Source organism: Vitis vinifera, chromosome 13 (assembly GCF_030704535.1).
Source record: "Vitis vinifera cultivar Pinot Noir 40024 chromosome 13, ASM3070453v1".
In the NCBI taxonomy this organism is placed as follows: Eukaryota; Viridiplantae; Streptophyta; class Magnoliopsida; order Vitales; family Vitaceae; genus Vitis; species Vitis vinifera.
The window spans coordinates 4,064,202-4,081,627 of record NC_081817.1 but is presented as its reverse complement, the minus strand read 5'-3'; the positions used below and the strand labels follow the sequence as shown (position 1 = coordinate 4,081,627).

The window sequence follows — 17,426 nt, the reverse complement described above, 5'->3', positions numbered from 1 at the left end:
AACACCATTCATCTTTGTATCCCTTTCCTCTTCTATTTTCTTCTCCATTCATCAATATATATACTTCATGTTTTTCTTTTTATTTCCATCATGTTTTTATATGCTTACTTTGGTGTTAGTTTGAAGCGGGTATGAAAAAATTATTACTTGTCCAAACAGATCACATCATTCTGCCGCAAATAACCCTATTTCTTGGAGGTTTTTTAAGAGTAGTGTAACTTTTTTAAATTAGATTTTAATTAAAATTCATCTTCTCAAAATATGAATTCAGTACAAAAGGGAAGTCATTTCTTAAAAGACAAATTTAACATTAAAAATAAAAAGAGTAAGTTGTTCTTCTTAAGAGACGGTGCTCCCATTTTAATCAAATGAGTTCAGTGTAAAAAATAACATGTGACAAATTCAACATAAAAATAAATTTGGTGATATAAATGGCATATTTTTGTATTTATTTTTTAAAATATATATTTTTTTTAATGATATTTGAGATGGCACTTAAAGTATGTTTTTTAAGAAAAATCAAATACTTAAAAAAAAATTATTTTAATAATTCTTAAGGAAATTCCTGATAGCATTTTGAATAAAAGTCCTATGAAAGTCCATTTTCATTCGAAGTCTTCTTAAGATAAGAGCGCGTTTAAAAATGATTTTAGAAAGAAAAAAAAATTAACATTTTTAAAACTTAAATGATAAAAAAAATTTAAGTATTAAAAATATTAAAAACGGTTTTTAGGATTACTATCAAACACTAAGTTATTTTTAAAAAAAATTAAAATTAAGACTTTATTTTAGTTAGTCCAAAGGTACAGTACTTTAAGTATATAGGTGTGTTTTTTTATTTTTTTTATAAAAATATAAACCTTAGCCTTTATTTCCTTATATTTTTAAAAAGTAAACAATAATAATAATTTTTATATAAAATGTAAAATAAAAATAAAAATAAAAGACTTATATTTAAAATATAATAATTTTTAAACATTAAGTATTAAAAAAATTTACTATATCCCATTTTAAAATTTTTAACATCAAAAATCAAAAAGTGTATTCAAAGGAATCCTTAACATTCGGATATAGATTAAAAATAGTGTTTTGATAATATTTTTAGTAATTTGTGGATTTCGAAACAATCACTTATCAAATAATTAATCAAAAATTACTTTAAATAAATTTTTAAAAATTTTAAATTGATAGATAAAAATTTATCAAATATCAAATTTCGAAAAGATATCAAAAATTAGGAAATTACTTCTAAGGAGCTCAAAATCACGGAAAGGGGCGTTAGGTGTGATGATTACTAGGAGGATGAGGTTCAACTTTGCAGCCAAAGGAAAATCAGGGTTTCCAGTCAGCCCAAAATCAGGGAAAGCAAGGAAAGCTCAAGGTGTAGGCCAAATGGGCCACATACAAATAATCTTTGTTCATTTTTCCCCATTCATTTGATTAGGGTAACAGTGCCCCTCTGGTCCATTATCGCCATTATTAAAAAAATAAAAACTGATTTACATTATTATAATGAGGCATGCTGAAGAAATGGGCCACATCAATTTGAGTACGTGGACAAGTTGATGGTTACAAACTTTGGTTATGAATTGATATACACAAATGTAAGAAAATTAAGTTGATAAAAGGAGAAGAATAAGAAGCAGTATGATTAGACAAGTAGCATTAAATAGAAGATGAATATGATTGCGGTCACATGGAATATAGCTGTCCAAAACCAGCATGAGAAAGGATGATTGGATGTCCCTACGCTTTGACCTTCAACCAACTCCTCACTCCTCACTCCTCACTATGCAAGATATTATCAACCCCTTGACATAAATCTTATTATATTAAAAATATAAAAAAAATGGGGTACCATGCAAAACAATAATGAAGAACACATTGGAGTATAATTTGGAATACCCACTGACAATACCCAGTCCATACTCAAGAAAATAACGTAATTGACGGCTGGAAATGGGCCTGAAGAAATGAAGAGTGAAGAGTGAAAGTGGTTGAGTGAATGAGAAGATTGAGACTTGAGAGAGATGATGTGATATGTATTGGGGAAAAATAAAAAAACTCTCAGCCCACACCATGTGCTGCTGACAAACTCTCGAATACTTTCCAACCCATCTATCATCATCTTCAATATTACATTTGGTTGTTGCTTGAGCATGTGAATAAGCTTCTCTCTCTTTCTCTCTCTCTCTCTCTCTCTCTCTACCTTAATCCAAACAAGGCATTAATAATAATAATGGTATATAGAAGGTAAATATAGTGTAAAAGGAGGCTGTCGCCTTGTTTTAGGGCGTGAGGACAAAGGCTAACTGGATTGATTAGGATTCGAGAGCGTAGGTTTTTAATAAATCGCATGTACTTGGTTCACTATTTAATTCCAAATCCGAAGGATAAAAGTCTCCACTTTTGATTTGAATGTCTTGAAAAACAAAACACACCTGACCATCTTCATCCTCTAATCAACCTTTACTGACAATTTGTCTCGGATCTTGGAATATAAGGCATGTCTTTCTTCCCCTTTCATCCTTCTTTTCTTTTGTTTTTTTCTCTTTTTTTCCTTTCTGGGTTCCATTTATTTACTTAGATAATTAAATGTTTACCTAATTCTTCTACTTCCTCCCATGTAATTATAATCCTTAAACTTGTGTATACTTAAAGCATCCATTCAAAGAATTCATGGAAAACATGTACTAAAATGACCCAACAAGTACGCAAGGAAATATGACATCCATTGTGTGTAGGAGGAATGAGTCAAACGCCATAAAAATATTCTTTCACTATAAGCATATATTGGATAAATACAAAAATTAAATCAGCAATAAATACTATTTTTTATACTATGCGGTCGGCTCAGAAGAAAATTCGAAACCAAAATGGGCTAATTGATCATTTTCAAGTGTGATGGTTGGGGAAGGAGCCAAGACTGAGACCACTAGCATAAGGTGACATAGAAAGAAAAGGAATTTAGTGGACAACGCAGTGATTGAATGTTTATTCCAAGTTGGGATATCTTATCCAAAATAATCGAAAGTCTTTTCCCCTTTTTTTTATTATTAATATTTTTTTATTTATTTTTTTGGTTCGCACGCTACGGAGCTTTAATTATATGTAATAAAAACGTAACGAAATGGTACTTGATTTTATTTCTTAAAATTATGCCACCAGTAAGTAGTCCAATTTAATTATTGTTACCATAAGTCAAAAAATGACACAATCATATAATCGTGACAACACCAAACCATAGTCATCAATAATTGAAGTAGCATGAAAATATTATTAATGATGTAGGGAGCCTGAGAGAGCCTGAATGTAAATAAGGATGGCTGTGGGTGAGGTAATTTAATAATTGCCAACATTATGGACCTAGGTTTAGAACAGTATAATAATGCAAAAACAAGAGAGAGGGAGGGAGGGTGGGGAGAGGACCGGTCAAAGAGAGTGAGTATCGTGCAGAGCAACAAGATCACAGGTACCAAAAATGTTCCCCTCCCTGTTGCTGTTGCTTTTAAGAAGCCAGGTATGGGAAAGTGCCTATGGGGGGAAAAAGCGACCCCCAACACGCCCCACTCCCCACACATTATCACGCTTCGTACGGCATGAGCCCTCCCCACATCGCCATCATTTAATGCTTCGTCCCTAAGCAACCACTCCCTTCACCTCGCCACTCGCCACTCACCACTCACGCTTTCCTTTTTTATATTTTTTGCTTTTTCTAATTCAATTCACACTAATTTGAATCGATAATAATATCATATCATGCAGGAAAACCCAGAGACAATTATTAAAAATGGGTACAGAGAAGGGACGGGTAAAAAACAGAACAAATGGAAGGGAAGGGGGGCAATTTTACCCGCAGGACCTAAATCTTTTTTATTAGATTTGTATTGGCCACAGGATATTACATTTTTTCAGAGAGGGAGAGAGGATAAAGAGGGCTGTGGATACATATCCGTCAAAACACTACCAAAGATTAAGAACATCAAAAAGCCATAAGTGGATCCCCCCAAAATCCACATACAACAAAAGATATTAACCCACTTATTGCAACAACCCCAAATGAAAACCAAAAAAAAAAAAGCCCTCCTCAATTCCTACTGCTATTTCCCCTTTTGTTGTTGTTGTTCTTCTTCCTTAAGGTAAAGCCACAAAAACAGCAATCATCCCCACTAAAATACTGGATTCTTATTACTTCTTCTTCTACCTACACTCACATTCTTCTCCTTGAAATGGAATTTTCCTATAAAACCACTATTACATCTTTCCTACCTTTTTCTTTTATATTTTACTTCCTTTCTCCGACAAACAACCCTATCAGTGACCAAGTGAGGCCAGCTCTTCTCAGTACGTCCACTCCTGAGGTAGGCGTATTTCGTGATTCATTGTCCCTTCTGGCCGTAGATTTCGCTTTTGTTGTGAGATGAGGGCATTTCGTCTTGCCATTAAAGCTTCTGCAAATTAATTAAACCCAAGAAAATTAGTACGGAGTAAGTCGTAAATCAACAGGCTTCCACCATATGATTATATTGATGTGGGGTTTTACCATAGTCTGGGGCAACACCACCGTTGAAATGGGGCTGGGAATGAGAACCCATGTCTTCGAAGTTGAGGTTCAGGGCTTGAACAACCCTTGCCGGAAGAAGAACAGTAGAACAGCCTAATGGCACAAAATGAGACGAAAATATTAGTACCCAACAGCCAAGAATACCAAGAATTCCAATCTCAAGTGTGAAAAATGTAATGCAACACTTGGTTGCTAAGAGAATGGAAAGGAACCGAAAACTTGAAATCTTGCAACCAAGTAACTTGCTGAGAACAAGTTCCCAAGTTTCCAAGTCCTTTTCTACGATTTCTCGACCTAACAGGCCCGGGAAGGCATGTACATGGCAATACCTGGTTTCTTGCGAGAATCGGAAGCATTTCCAAATCTGCGGGGTAAGAAGACACCGGTTCCAGCTGACTCCCTTTTCAGGCCAGATCCACCAAGGAACACAGCCCTCATACCCGAACTGCTTTGCTGATGCTGATGCTGATGTTGATGTTGCAGAGGCGGCCATGCAGATGGAGGCAACCCTAGAGGACGCCCACACCTTCCACTCTCGAGTCCAACACTCCTTCGGCTATGGATCTGTTGCTGCTGCTGAAGTTGCTGCTGCTGCTGAGAGAACCAAGCCTCTTTGGCCTCTCTTCCCCAAACAGAGCACTGTTGCTTCAGCACTTGCTCCTGTCTGATATGCTGAGACTGCCAAAAAAACAACATACGCAAGCAAATGCTCAGTTCCATTAGAAATCAGGAAACTCGGAAATTTTAAATAACTTTGGGGGGCCCTGAAGTTCAAAATACTAATTCCCTTTATTTTCCCCGGTTTTCCCCAAAGCAAACAGGTGGTCAGCCTCATTTCCCCAAACAAAAGAGTTGAGAGAAACTTTCAAATAGCTTACCTGGCTCGTCTGTGAAATGTTATTAGACAGACCCTGGTAAGAGTAGAAGCCAGTGTTGGCGTTCTTTGCCGGCTGTGCCGGAACCGGCATGGGGCTTCGAGGGGGGCCAAGAAGTCCTCTTCCCTGTTGGTACTTGGGTCCGTCGCCGCTCATCTTCAACCTTGCGACTTGGCCGGCCGCTGCATATATGAGATCCCAGGCGTCCGTTTTTTCACTTAACGGCGTCGTAGGGGGCGAAGACACCCGAGATCGACCATTCGGGCTTCCATTGCTAGACACGGTGCTCCGACCAGACCAGTTTCCAACAGCACTCAGGGTAGATTGGGGCGAACCAGATAAAACCCACGTTTTCTGAGTCAACACAAAACCCAAATCAGCCCTCTGATTCATGAAATCAAGAAACCAAAAAGTCGACTCTGTTTAAGGAAAAAAAAAAAAAAAAAAACCGGAAGCCCCAAATCTTACCTCTTGATTTTCAGAAGAAAAGGAAGGAGCGAGTTTCTGAGTATCATGAAGAGTGGAGTGGGCCAACTGGCGCTTCAGCTGAGTCAGGAGATCCTCCTCATCGCTCTCAGTCTCGGTGGAACTCATCACAGACTCAACAGGTGAGTTGAGAGCAGAGGAAGACCCAAAGGAGTCAAACTCGTAAGGAAACTCACTAGGGAAACCATGAATCTCAGCACCAACAGGATTGGCGCCGTTGTCGTTGAAGTTCTCCTTGTCCATGAGAGTATCCTCGTCAGTGAGAAAGTGAGAAGGCAGCCAAAAGCGGGGGCCGATGGGAGAGAGAGCCATGTGGAGCAGGCCCAGAAATGAAAAAGACTTCAGTGAGGGAAGCAATAACCCCAGACGGGATGGGGGGATAGCGAGAGTGAAGAGGGAAGAAGGGGGGAAGGCGGTGTTGATGAATGGGGTTGTTGCTGCTTGGAGAAGATTTAATAATGACCCAGTTGAGTTTGCTGGGCTTGCAGACAGAGGGCCCCAACAAAAGAAAAGAAAAAGATATAAAGAAAGAGAGGGAAGGGATAGAGAATGTTGAAGACAAGCTGCTTTTATTAGGGTTCAGGGCCTCTTTGGTACAGTTCAAAAATTGAAAGGTAAGGGCGAGAGAGAGAGAAGAAATTCTTATATAAATGCATTCAAAAATAAAATAAAAATTAGAAACATGCAATAACCGAAACACTGGCTAGTGGTTGGAGCAGACATTTGTCCCGCTTTGCAACCCATATGCCATCTGTGACCATTATTAAATACAGCCCCTTTTTTAATGTCGTTTATTTTTTCCTTAGTTTACAAATGATTGGATTTGGGTTTAGTTGTACTGCGGTGAATTCTCAATCCACTCCTACTCCTAATCAAACTTCCTTCCTTTTTACTTCCCTTCTTTTTTAATTTACCACACTGTAAAATTGTCAGGATACGTAAAATTCTAATGCAAAATGTAAAAGCCTCTAATCATATTCAAAGATAGGATGAATTAGAACGAAAAAAAAAATCCTAATTTTCTTTTTATCCAAACAGGGATATGTGTGCAGTGTGTGTAAATTCAACAAAAAGATCACGAATATCTGTAAGTGACAGCAGCCGACAAACAGTTCCTTGTGCCCTCTTCACAGGGAATAAGGATACCACTTTGAGATTCCATGGAATACAAATAAATTACCATGTGTAAAAATAAAAATGAGTCTCAAAAATACTTTTGACCTTAAGAATATAACATGAATTTTTTTTTAAATGTGAAGAAATAATTGTGCATACATTTGTTTGTTACTGGCAACAATCAATATATGGATGGGCAGGCATAATGATTCGAGCTAAATTTCGAAGGCCCTTACTTCCTTCACTCAGTCTTATTGACTAAAAAGTGTGTTGGAGTGATAAGATTGTCTTTTTTATCCTTAAGAAAAAAAGGCAGAGACCCTAACAAAGGGGTTTGATTAAAGTGGGAAAAAGGAAGAGAAACTTGAAACCTAAGGCATGTATTTGTTATTTAATCCAAAATGATTACTCCCTTCAATTCAATCCTTGAAACAAAATTATAAATATACGATAGAGATGGTTGGTTATGGGAAAGTCACATGGGTGATGGATTTATATTCTTTGTTGGCTAATTGTCCACTTGTCAAATCGTCTTGTGCAAGTGCAACACTGTGCAGTCACATTTGGGGAGCAGGGAGGGCATTAGGGCATTAGATCAAATTTATATTTAGAATTGTATTTTGTACATATTAAGAATTTAAGACCACGTGAGCGGTGAGCAATAGAAATTGAGCATGGCGTGCTGGTCGGTGTGATCATGTTCTAACCATTCAATACACTTTTCACAGTATCTTCGCAACCGGTCTCATGTAAGAAACCCTTCAAATTATTGTACATCCGAGGGAGGCTCTGTTGATCTTTGTCTTAGAGGGTTGACAGGGTTCAAATATTTTAATATTTTTTTGAAAAAAATTTAATAAATTTAGACTTATTCAAATTTTATATATGAGAAGACTATGGCAATAGAACCAACCTTCTATAACACAATTCAATTAAAAATTAAATAAACAAATACATTAAATTTTTGGGCCCATGTTTCAATAGAAATTTTTTTAAATGTTTTTCATGTATATAAACTTTTTATTAAATATACAAAATTTTATTGTATAAGTCAAAATAAAACTTATACAACAACAACAACCACATTTTCTTGACTTCGTTATTAATTATTGTGTTTAATTTATAAGCTCTTTAAATAAAATTAGCCTGATAAAAATAAAAGTTTTTATTAAACTTAAAAAAAAAAGCTTTTGGGTTGTTTTAAATAAGCCATTAGATATGTGAAAAATAGTGATAAAATATGATAAAAAATGATTCCATTTATTAAATACAAAAATTTGTGTTAATCAAAATCCTTAATTGTCACCTAGAAAGATGATAAAAACGATGGTAGAAGTAACGGTGATTTTCAAAAATTAATGACTTGTCACATTTCATTAACATATTAAGAACAAAATTTTAAAGTATAAAACCTATGGTTGAGGTTTTATATAAAATGTAATGAGTCTTTACAGTTTATCTTAAAAAATAATGACTTTTAAAAAATATTTTTAAAAAATAAATTATTAACAAATTTTCACCTAATTTTTACCACCTCAAGTTTTAAAAATTTTAAAATTTTAAAAAACATAAGATGAGTTGATATATTTTATATAAAAGTTTAAATATTTTATATGAAAAAAAAAACAAAATATTAAAAGCGCATCCAAATAAGCATGGTTAAACGATCTTGTATTAATATTAATATTCAAAATCTTTAATGTCTTTTGAGTTGACATGAGATAAGTTAAAAGTTGTTTTTAAGTGGATGTTTATTAAACTAATTTAATAACTTAAATTGATTTAATAATTTAATTTAAGTCATTAATTAAATTAAGTATATTTTATAAAATAATTTAATGATATGATTTAAAATAAAAAATAATTTAAATAATAAGTAAAAATAATTAATTTATTTTTAAGTTCATATTTTTATTTTATCTTTTTACTATAATTTGTCTTACTTACCTTTACAATTTCTTTTATTATTTTATAACCTCCATAGTTATTTAATCTTATTTATCCTAATTATAATCGATGATGATAAATATGTTAATTTAATGATTTAAAATACACTTTAAATTAAATTTATTTAACAAACTTAATACTTCAAGTAAAAAATTAAATATTATGTTTTAAGTTAAATATATTTCACTTAAAATTTGCTTAAATCATTAAGTAAAAGTCTTACCAAACACCTCTTAACTAATAAGAAAATTATTTATTTATTTATTTATTTTTTTCGTTTTTCATTACAAACTCTCAAATTCAAAAACTAAAAATGGCCTAATATATAAGTTTGGAGAATATCATTTCATACAAAATTTAATTTTCTAAGCTTATTTAATAAGTTGTTTTTAAACTTATATAACAAGTTATTTCATTTTCAATTAAACTTTTATCATCCTAATTTATTCGAGAATTATAATTTTGTTCTTAACTTCTAACTAAAGATTTGCCTATACAACATTCATTTTCTATGGAAGAAAACTAAAATCAAAATTACAATCATAGTTTTCAAAGGATGTAGAAATTTTATTCAACACGATTGATTTTTTTCCTAATCCAAAACTAAACTTAGACAATAAATAAACATTTCATTATTTTTCATATTAAATATCTGTTAAAATTATATTATTTTTAAACAAATCAATCGAATAAATATAAAACCTATTATTAAAGATTAAAAACACCTTATAATTTCTTTGAAGCTATACTAGTACCCTAAATTTGTTGAAAAAAATGAATAAATGGTATGATACTATGTTATTTTATTTTTAAAATTATAAAATAATAATAATTTTTCATATAAGATACAAAATCCCTTAAAGATTTAGGGGCTGTTTGGTTGCTGTTTTTGAAAACTATTATGGAAAACAGTTTTTGAAAACTAAATTATGGAAAACAATTTATGTTTTAAAAAAAAAACATATTTTTTTGAGTTAATAAAAAAAGTTTTTTTTTTAAATAAGTAAAACAAAAAAAATGTAAAAATTATTTTTTTAATTAATAAAGTGTTTTCTTCCATTAACTTGATATTATAAACATATAAATAAATTTAATATGCATAATTCATTTAAATAAAAAGAAAATTATTTCATTTTGAAAATTTTACACCAGTTATAATTTTCTTAAATAAATGATGACTTTGTAACCATTTGTAAGTATATTAATTTCAATAATTTAAAAAAAAAGAAAAGGTTTGCGAGTGGGGGTGTGCTGGTTGGGTGGGGTTCACATTTGTAGAAACACAAAAAGTAACTAGGAAAACAAAAAAAAGAAGAAAGAGAAAACACGAAAAACAATATATTATATGAACAGTGAAAAAACAATGAAAACATTTTTTTATTTTTGATAACACCGAAAACACAAAAAACAAAAACATACCTCATTCCCTAAACAAGTTTTTTGTATTTTTTATTTTCAAAAACATAAAATAGTTTTTGAAAATAGGAACCAAGAGGCCCTTAAAGTCTATATTTATATTTAAAATCGAATATTTTTAATAAAAATATTTTCTTTTAAAATATTACCAAATCTTTGATTTTTTTTTCATAAACACTTTTTAAGTTAAAAGTATAATCTTATATTGAAAAAATAGTGGGTTTTTAAAGCTATTTAAAAAAACAAGGTATAAAAAAAATTACTAATATATAAAATAAATTTATATATTTTTATATAAAATATTGTTTTTAATAAAAAAAATAATTTTAAAAATAAAAAATATATCTAAACCAACACTAAATAGTTGAATAGAGTATGCACCTTCCTTTTTATATTTATATAATATTTTTATTTTTAGTTATCGGACATTTTGGTTTTGGAGAAGGGTTGATAGCTAAGTGGTTTGGTAGGATCAGGCAGTAGTGGAATCCACATCCCTTTTTTTTTTTTTTCTCTCTCTCTCTCTTTATTTTTGGCAGTTGAACCTGGCTAATTCTTAATTAGGTCTCTAATGACTACAATACGTAATGAAGTAGTGGAACGGTTTGAATTTCCTTGCATTTTGAGGCAGTTGAACCTTCCTAATTTTTAATTACTGCTTTAATTACTACTGTGTGTGGGGTTTATTAATAAAGGCACAAACATAATGATTAGGACATGCCCTACATTATTGTTATTATTATTATTATGTTTGACGTGGGACGTGGTTAATTATCATTAGGACATGGTCAAACAACAATTAACGGTTTCGCGCACTCTACAGTACGTTGTTGGAGCTTGGAAGACATCTTGATAGGAAGAAAAGTTGGGAAAGAGGGTTAATATTTACCTTCTTAATTTTTAAAATATTTTTTCCACAATTTTTAATATATGTTTTAAAAAATATTCTTTTTAATAATTTTTTCATCAACTTGTATTTCCTCGTTCCAAATTTTAAATCATAAATAAGAACATAAATTATAAATGTTTGACTGCATTTCCGAAAAAAGAATATGGACGTATATATCATGCGATTTCGATGCAATAAAGAGTGTAACCCTGCTGCCCTCATTAAGGAAGGTGTCGCCAGCTAACCAAGGTTTCATGCAAAACCCGTGATTCGGCCTGTGAGGATAGTAATATTTACATTTCGGCTACATCGAATCTGGATCTATGGCGACGTGGCGTGGGTACAGATTCGGCAGGTTCGCTCTCCCGTCTCCTAAGTCCTAACCTATCTCCTCCCACTTCCTCCCTGGCATCAAACGGTTATCGCCGTCTGTTAGGATTTAGAAGCCCTCACCGCATTCTAAAAGGACGATGGAGTTAAAACGGCCGTTGGCCGCGGTTAGCGGCGGAATCATGCCCCGGACTCCAAACCCAGCTATCAATTAAATTTAATAACTTTCCCGCCAAAGAAACTAGAAAAAAATTAAAAACAAGGAAAAGGCAGAGTGGGCTGGATGGGGCAGGGGCTTACCTGCCGAAAATGACAGCGGTGGTTAGTCAAAAAGAAAAGTATGCGAGTAGCGGGAAGGGCCGTGTTGTCATTTACCTTTTTTTTTTTTGGTTTTTTTTTTTTAATTTTGAAATCTTTTTTGAAAAAAATGGATTTGATTTGATATGATTTGTCAAGATCACTGAGATCTGGTAGAGAACTCGAATTTCTTACCTGCCTCAATAAATGGGCACATGCCCTTGCTAAGGGCAGTTTGCATATATTTTGGCTGGCATTTTTGGTTTTAGGTGAGGAGAGGACTGTCTTTTTACATGGAAAAGAGATCTGGGGGCCCCTATTTATTGCTTTCGCTGGGCACATAGTACTGGCGTCAGCCGTACTCGCAACCAAAATGTGCGCGAAACGCGCCGCTTTCGTATATCAAAATTTATATTTTCTAAAGATTATAAGGGAACACATCTTATTTTAATTTTTCTAAATACTTATACAATATTCCATAAAAATGAATATCTTGCTGATTCTTGCCCACCACTTATCCATGTTTTATAGTAATGATGGAATAATCAAATTTATTCAAGTTATTTATTTATTTATTTATATTTCAAAAGTGGTGTAGGCCCTGTAGGGTGATAGGGATGGCGCGTGTGGATAAACATGAGCTGACAAACGCATCGGGGAGGTGGTGGGACCATGACGGCTGGCCTGCACAAAAGGCAACTTCGCTTATCACTCTCAACCTGTTCTTCTTCCATTCTTCTTATTATTATTAATTATTAAATAAAAGCATAATTAATGAGTAATTATGAAAGAATGAGGGGGTTTTAGCTTAAATTTGCCGCAAAAATATTTTGAAATTCCCGCCGAAAGCAAGGGGGTCTACTCAACAGTCACTTTCAATACACTATCTTTCATTGTCTCTTTTGCACAAAACAAAACAGTGTTTCTCGTCGTTCGAAATTTGAACTAAACGGTCAGATTTCTTTTTGCAGCTATTTCCCACTCAGTGCCAAGTTCCCATGCCACTTTTCTTTCCTTTCCTTCTTATCTATTACTATTCTTATTATATTTTTTAACCCCACCCCCCTTCATATGGACTCTCCTGTCATATCATCTTATATTTATTTTTCAAATTTTCCAACAAAATTGCGAGACGTGACATGTGGTCTAGGCTACTTATTTTGACAATATCAGATTTATTTTTCAAATAATAACAACTTTTTATGATTTCAAGAACAAAGAAAAATGCTCAATTTCTTTTTTGAAAGTACTTTATACTTAAAACCACTGATTCGAAGAACATATCAAAATAGTTGTTTTGTAAAACGTGTCACCTCCATGATTGTGAATGCCTTAGCGGGCAAGGTGTTTCCTGCAGAATTCAACCAAAGAAATGGCAAATTTTGTCTAGTATATGCCAACACAGGAAGGAGAGGCATTCACTAGACGACACCCTACCCAACTTTTAAATTTGTAGATTAAATTGGATATTTCCTAAAGTTTTGAGTGATGGGTCAATCAATACTCCTTCAATAAAAAAATAATAAAAATCCTTTTTGATTTTTGTATATGTGAGAGGCATCAAGAATGAAGGCCACTGATTTGGCATGCACCGTTTTGGGTGAATAATGTGACATAATTAAGGTCATTTTGAAACGTAAAGGGGGTGTGCTTGCATGATAACGGACCAAAAAATCAAGCCCTTTTACAAGGAGACATCATCATCAAAACTATTCCCATGTTTGATTCAGTGGGAGTGAGTTGTTTGACTCACAAATTAGAGGTCATCAGATTGTTTCAAGCCCTTCTGCCTTGTAAAATTTGTCAAAATTTTCAATCATTTCCATACAGTGATGCATCGTAGCCATGTGGGTCGTTTATGTTGATATGGATGGATTTAATATCCTAATACCCTGGTCAATGTCAAAGGAATTTTTTAATTTCTACTTTTAGTAATAGACAAGTTTTGTTGTTTTGTGTTTTAAATTAAATCTTTTTATTGAAATAAAAGTAATTTTAGTATTTAATAAAATAATTAAATAAAAATATTTCATTTGAGAAAATCACTTTTCGAAATTTTGAAATAAAGTTTTGTTGAAAAAAGCTTGTCAGATGTAGAAAGTAATATATGGGTCAGTTCTTAACCATATTTATTTGCATTTTGGAAATACATGAAAACCACTTTTTTCGTTTTTATTTCATTAAAAAATATTAAAACTACTATTTATGCAAAACATTAACCACATGTTTGGAAATTGTTTTTCCAAAACGTTTTTAATAAAACTTTTTGGTATTTTCAATAACAAAATTGTATTTGAAAATTGAATTCTAAAAAATAGTTTTTATTTAAAAATAATAATTTAATTATTAAAAATAATTACTTAGAATAAGTAAAACTAAAAACTTATTTTAAAGTTGTTATATTAAGTGTTTTATTCAATTAACTTAATATTATAAGTATATAGTTAATTTTTAGATTCATATTTCATTAAAATTTTTAAAAATATTCAATTTTAAAATTTATTTGCATCAATTTTAATTTTTTTAAATAAATGATTACTTTGTAAATGTGTTTATTTCAATAATATTTTTATTCATACATATGGTAAACTCCTTATTCAATTTTAATTTTAATTTTTTAAATCATAAATGCATCATATTAATACACGTTTTCATTAAAAAAAAAATTCTAAATTACATATATACTAGCATAATCAATATTGATACAAATATATCCTATAAACATCATGACATCAACATCATATTTTAATATTATATACTAAAGTTTCAAAGTTTATAGATGATCATTTTTTAAATAATTTATAGATTCACTTAGCAATGATAAAAATAAGAATAAAAAATAAAAACAATAATTAAAAAAAGGAAAAAGATAGGTGAAAAATAATAAAAAACAAATGAATGCAATACATCCACGACAACCAATAATTAGAAGACGATTTTGAGAATTTGTTAATTCACGACAACCAATAATTAAAAGACGACTTCAAGAATTTGTTATAGGCATCAAGCATCATAAGTTGACAACATAAAGAGTATTTACCCTAAGAGATTGTTTTAGTAAGTGTATGTTTGTGTTAGGGGCAATTTAGATAAAAGATGGTTCAAGAAAACCAAACCATATATTGAATCTAAGTGGCAATGCGTTAATACAGAACTTCATCTACTATCCCGGGTCCTCTGATCCAAATCAAACTACATTCAAAATCCAATCATCTCGTATCCTCCTCTTCTTCATCATATCCTTCAGGTACCCTACTCAACAGTATCCCTCATTCCTCCTCTACCTATTAACACCAAGCCAAAACCCATTATCTCCATTAAACCCTGCGCATGAGGAATATAGTAAAGGGGGACTCGAGACCAGGGTGAAATTATTTTTCCTCCAAGTTATGAACAAAACATGATTGGAATTCATTAAAAATGATAGATATATGAAAAAATCTAAAAACATAATCAGATTATGCTCTAAAAATTGTAGCAAAACAAACGTATAAGGAACAATAATTCATAAAAATTATTGAAAAACCTTTAGTATGTTTTCTTTTTGCTGGATCTAACTTTTTTCTCAATTAATGTTTCAGATTTGGTAAAATTATCATGATTTTATCAAATCTAGTAAAAAAAATAATCAAAATATTTGAAAGGAATGAAAATAGGAGATGTCTTGGTGGAGATAGAGCTTGGTATCATACCGGTGGAGAGACTTTATTATTTGAAAAGAATGGAAAATAGTAGAAACAATAGTACACCCACTTCTCAAATATGTTTTTTTTTAATGCTTTTTATTCTCAAAAGCAGAAAATAATTTTCAAAAAATCAATTAAATAAACCCTAATTATTTCTACATTTAAAAAATAATGAAAAAAATTGAAAACATGGTATGAAGTTGATGCACAAATAAACCCACCAACAGAAAAAGGGAAAACATTATTTTGATATTTTTATTCATATGGTAAAAATCGAGTAATGTACTTTATAAAAAGAATGATTGCATATAATAATAATAATAATTTATGGTAAGGTGAAATGAAAAAAATTAGAAATTGGGACGTAGCACATAGAAAATGAGAAGGCCCACAAGAAAGGAAGTAAATAAAATTTTGACGCTGCCTAGGTTTGTGCTGGAATTGGATTTTACTGATAAAGAATGGAACCCCACACCATGGAAAAGGTCAAGCCCTTCATCATCTCCTCCACCATCTTGTTCTTCTTTCCTCTCTTTGCTCTTCCGTACACCACCTCATACCCAACTGACCCAACCCCACCTTCAATTTTTTTTTAATTTTTAATTTTTGAATATTTGATCCGTTGTTGCTTCCCGTCTATGGAAATAAATCATGTCTTAAATATCAAACCCACCTCCAAAATTTTTTCTTTGTTTTTAAATTTAAAAAAATTTGAACTTTAAGACGTTTACAGGTGGGCTCCACATTTTAAATTGCATAGGATCCCACTGACGGATCAAAGGATTCAAGGAGCAGCTCTGTTGCACGTGCGGCTCACATGGGTACAGTACTACCATTGGCTTCTGGCCAGTCAACGGTCAAACACTTGGGACTTGTGCACCAGCCGGCCGATCGTCACCGTTGGTTGGGCAGAAATTAAAATTTTAAAAGTTTTGAACTTTTGAGTCAGGTCATAATCGAAGGGTTGCTGCCTTGCTGGCAAAGTGGTTGGATTGTATGAAATCGAAGCCCTACTTTTGCCTTGTACGTAAAAATATCGGAGGTTCAACTTTGAATTAATAGTGGATTTGGATCCTACCTAATTTTCTATTGATATGTTGTTGGATTTACTTTGATACAATTAAAATATATTTCATATTTGTATTTATTATTTATTAAAATAAACTAGTAATTCTTTAGATTTTATTTAGATTGATTTTTGAAAAGTCAAACACTCTTTTTTTTTTTTTTTAATGTAATTCCATACTAAAACCAAAATAGGAAAGTTTTCAAACAGATTTCTAATCTTGTTTTAATTTTATGCCTCTGTATGATTAGACGGATTAGGTCGTGCGTGTTTTTTTTCTTTTCATAATAGCATCTTTTCAGTAAATATAACGTTAATGGAAACATGTGTAGAGATGGTGAAATACACGTATTCAAAGGAAATTCCAATAAAAATAGAGGAAAGTTCATTGAATTATTAAAAATTTAAATAGATTGAGAAGATAAGATAAGGTGGGCTGATTATTATTGATGGAGGCAAAGATGAAGTTAGCCATTTTGAGTATGCTGCATGCACTCCAAATTGGGATGGCAGTGTTTGGTTTCTACGAAAACAAACAAACCCACCCTACAGGATTTACATTGAATGTGGACCTCCTCTCAAACCAAATCTTTTCCTTGATGTAGATTTGAAGGCAACAAGAGAGAAGAAAGCTTTATTCTTTATGTGCTTTTTATTGGGTGCATTGTCGCATTGTGTGACTCAAAAGTGAGTCATGGCAACTTGGTCTGGGTGTGGTTGCACATGCTCCCTTGTATTTTCTTTCTTTTGGGCT

At 32.0% G+C, this 17,426-nt stretch overlaps 1 protein-coding gene across 1 annotated transcript; it reads right to left on the bottom strand.

Moving 5' to 3' along the window:
- Positions 1-3,828: 3,828 nt before the first annotated feature.
- LOC100256408 (uncharacterized) lies at positions 3,829-6,536 on the bottom strand. Its single transcript, XM_002281429.4, has 5 exons — positions 5,908-6,536; positions 5,443-5,793; positions 4,894-5,242; positions 4,544-4,657; positions 3,829-4,451 (listed from the first exon to the last, which is right to left on the bottom strand). Exons 1-5 carry the CDS (start codon positions 6,235-6,237, stop codon positions 4,342-4,344), a joined length of 1,254 nt encoding a protein of 417 aa, XP_002281465.1. The 5' UTR covers positions 6,238-6,536; the 3' UTR covers positions 3,829-4,341.
- Between the last annotated feature and the right edge of the window lie 10,890 nt (positions 6,537-17,426).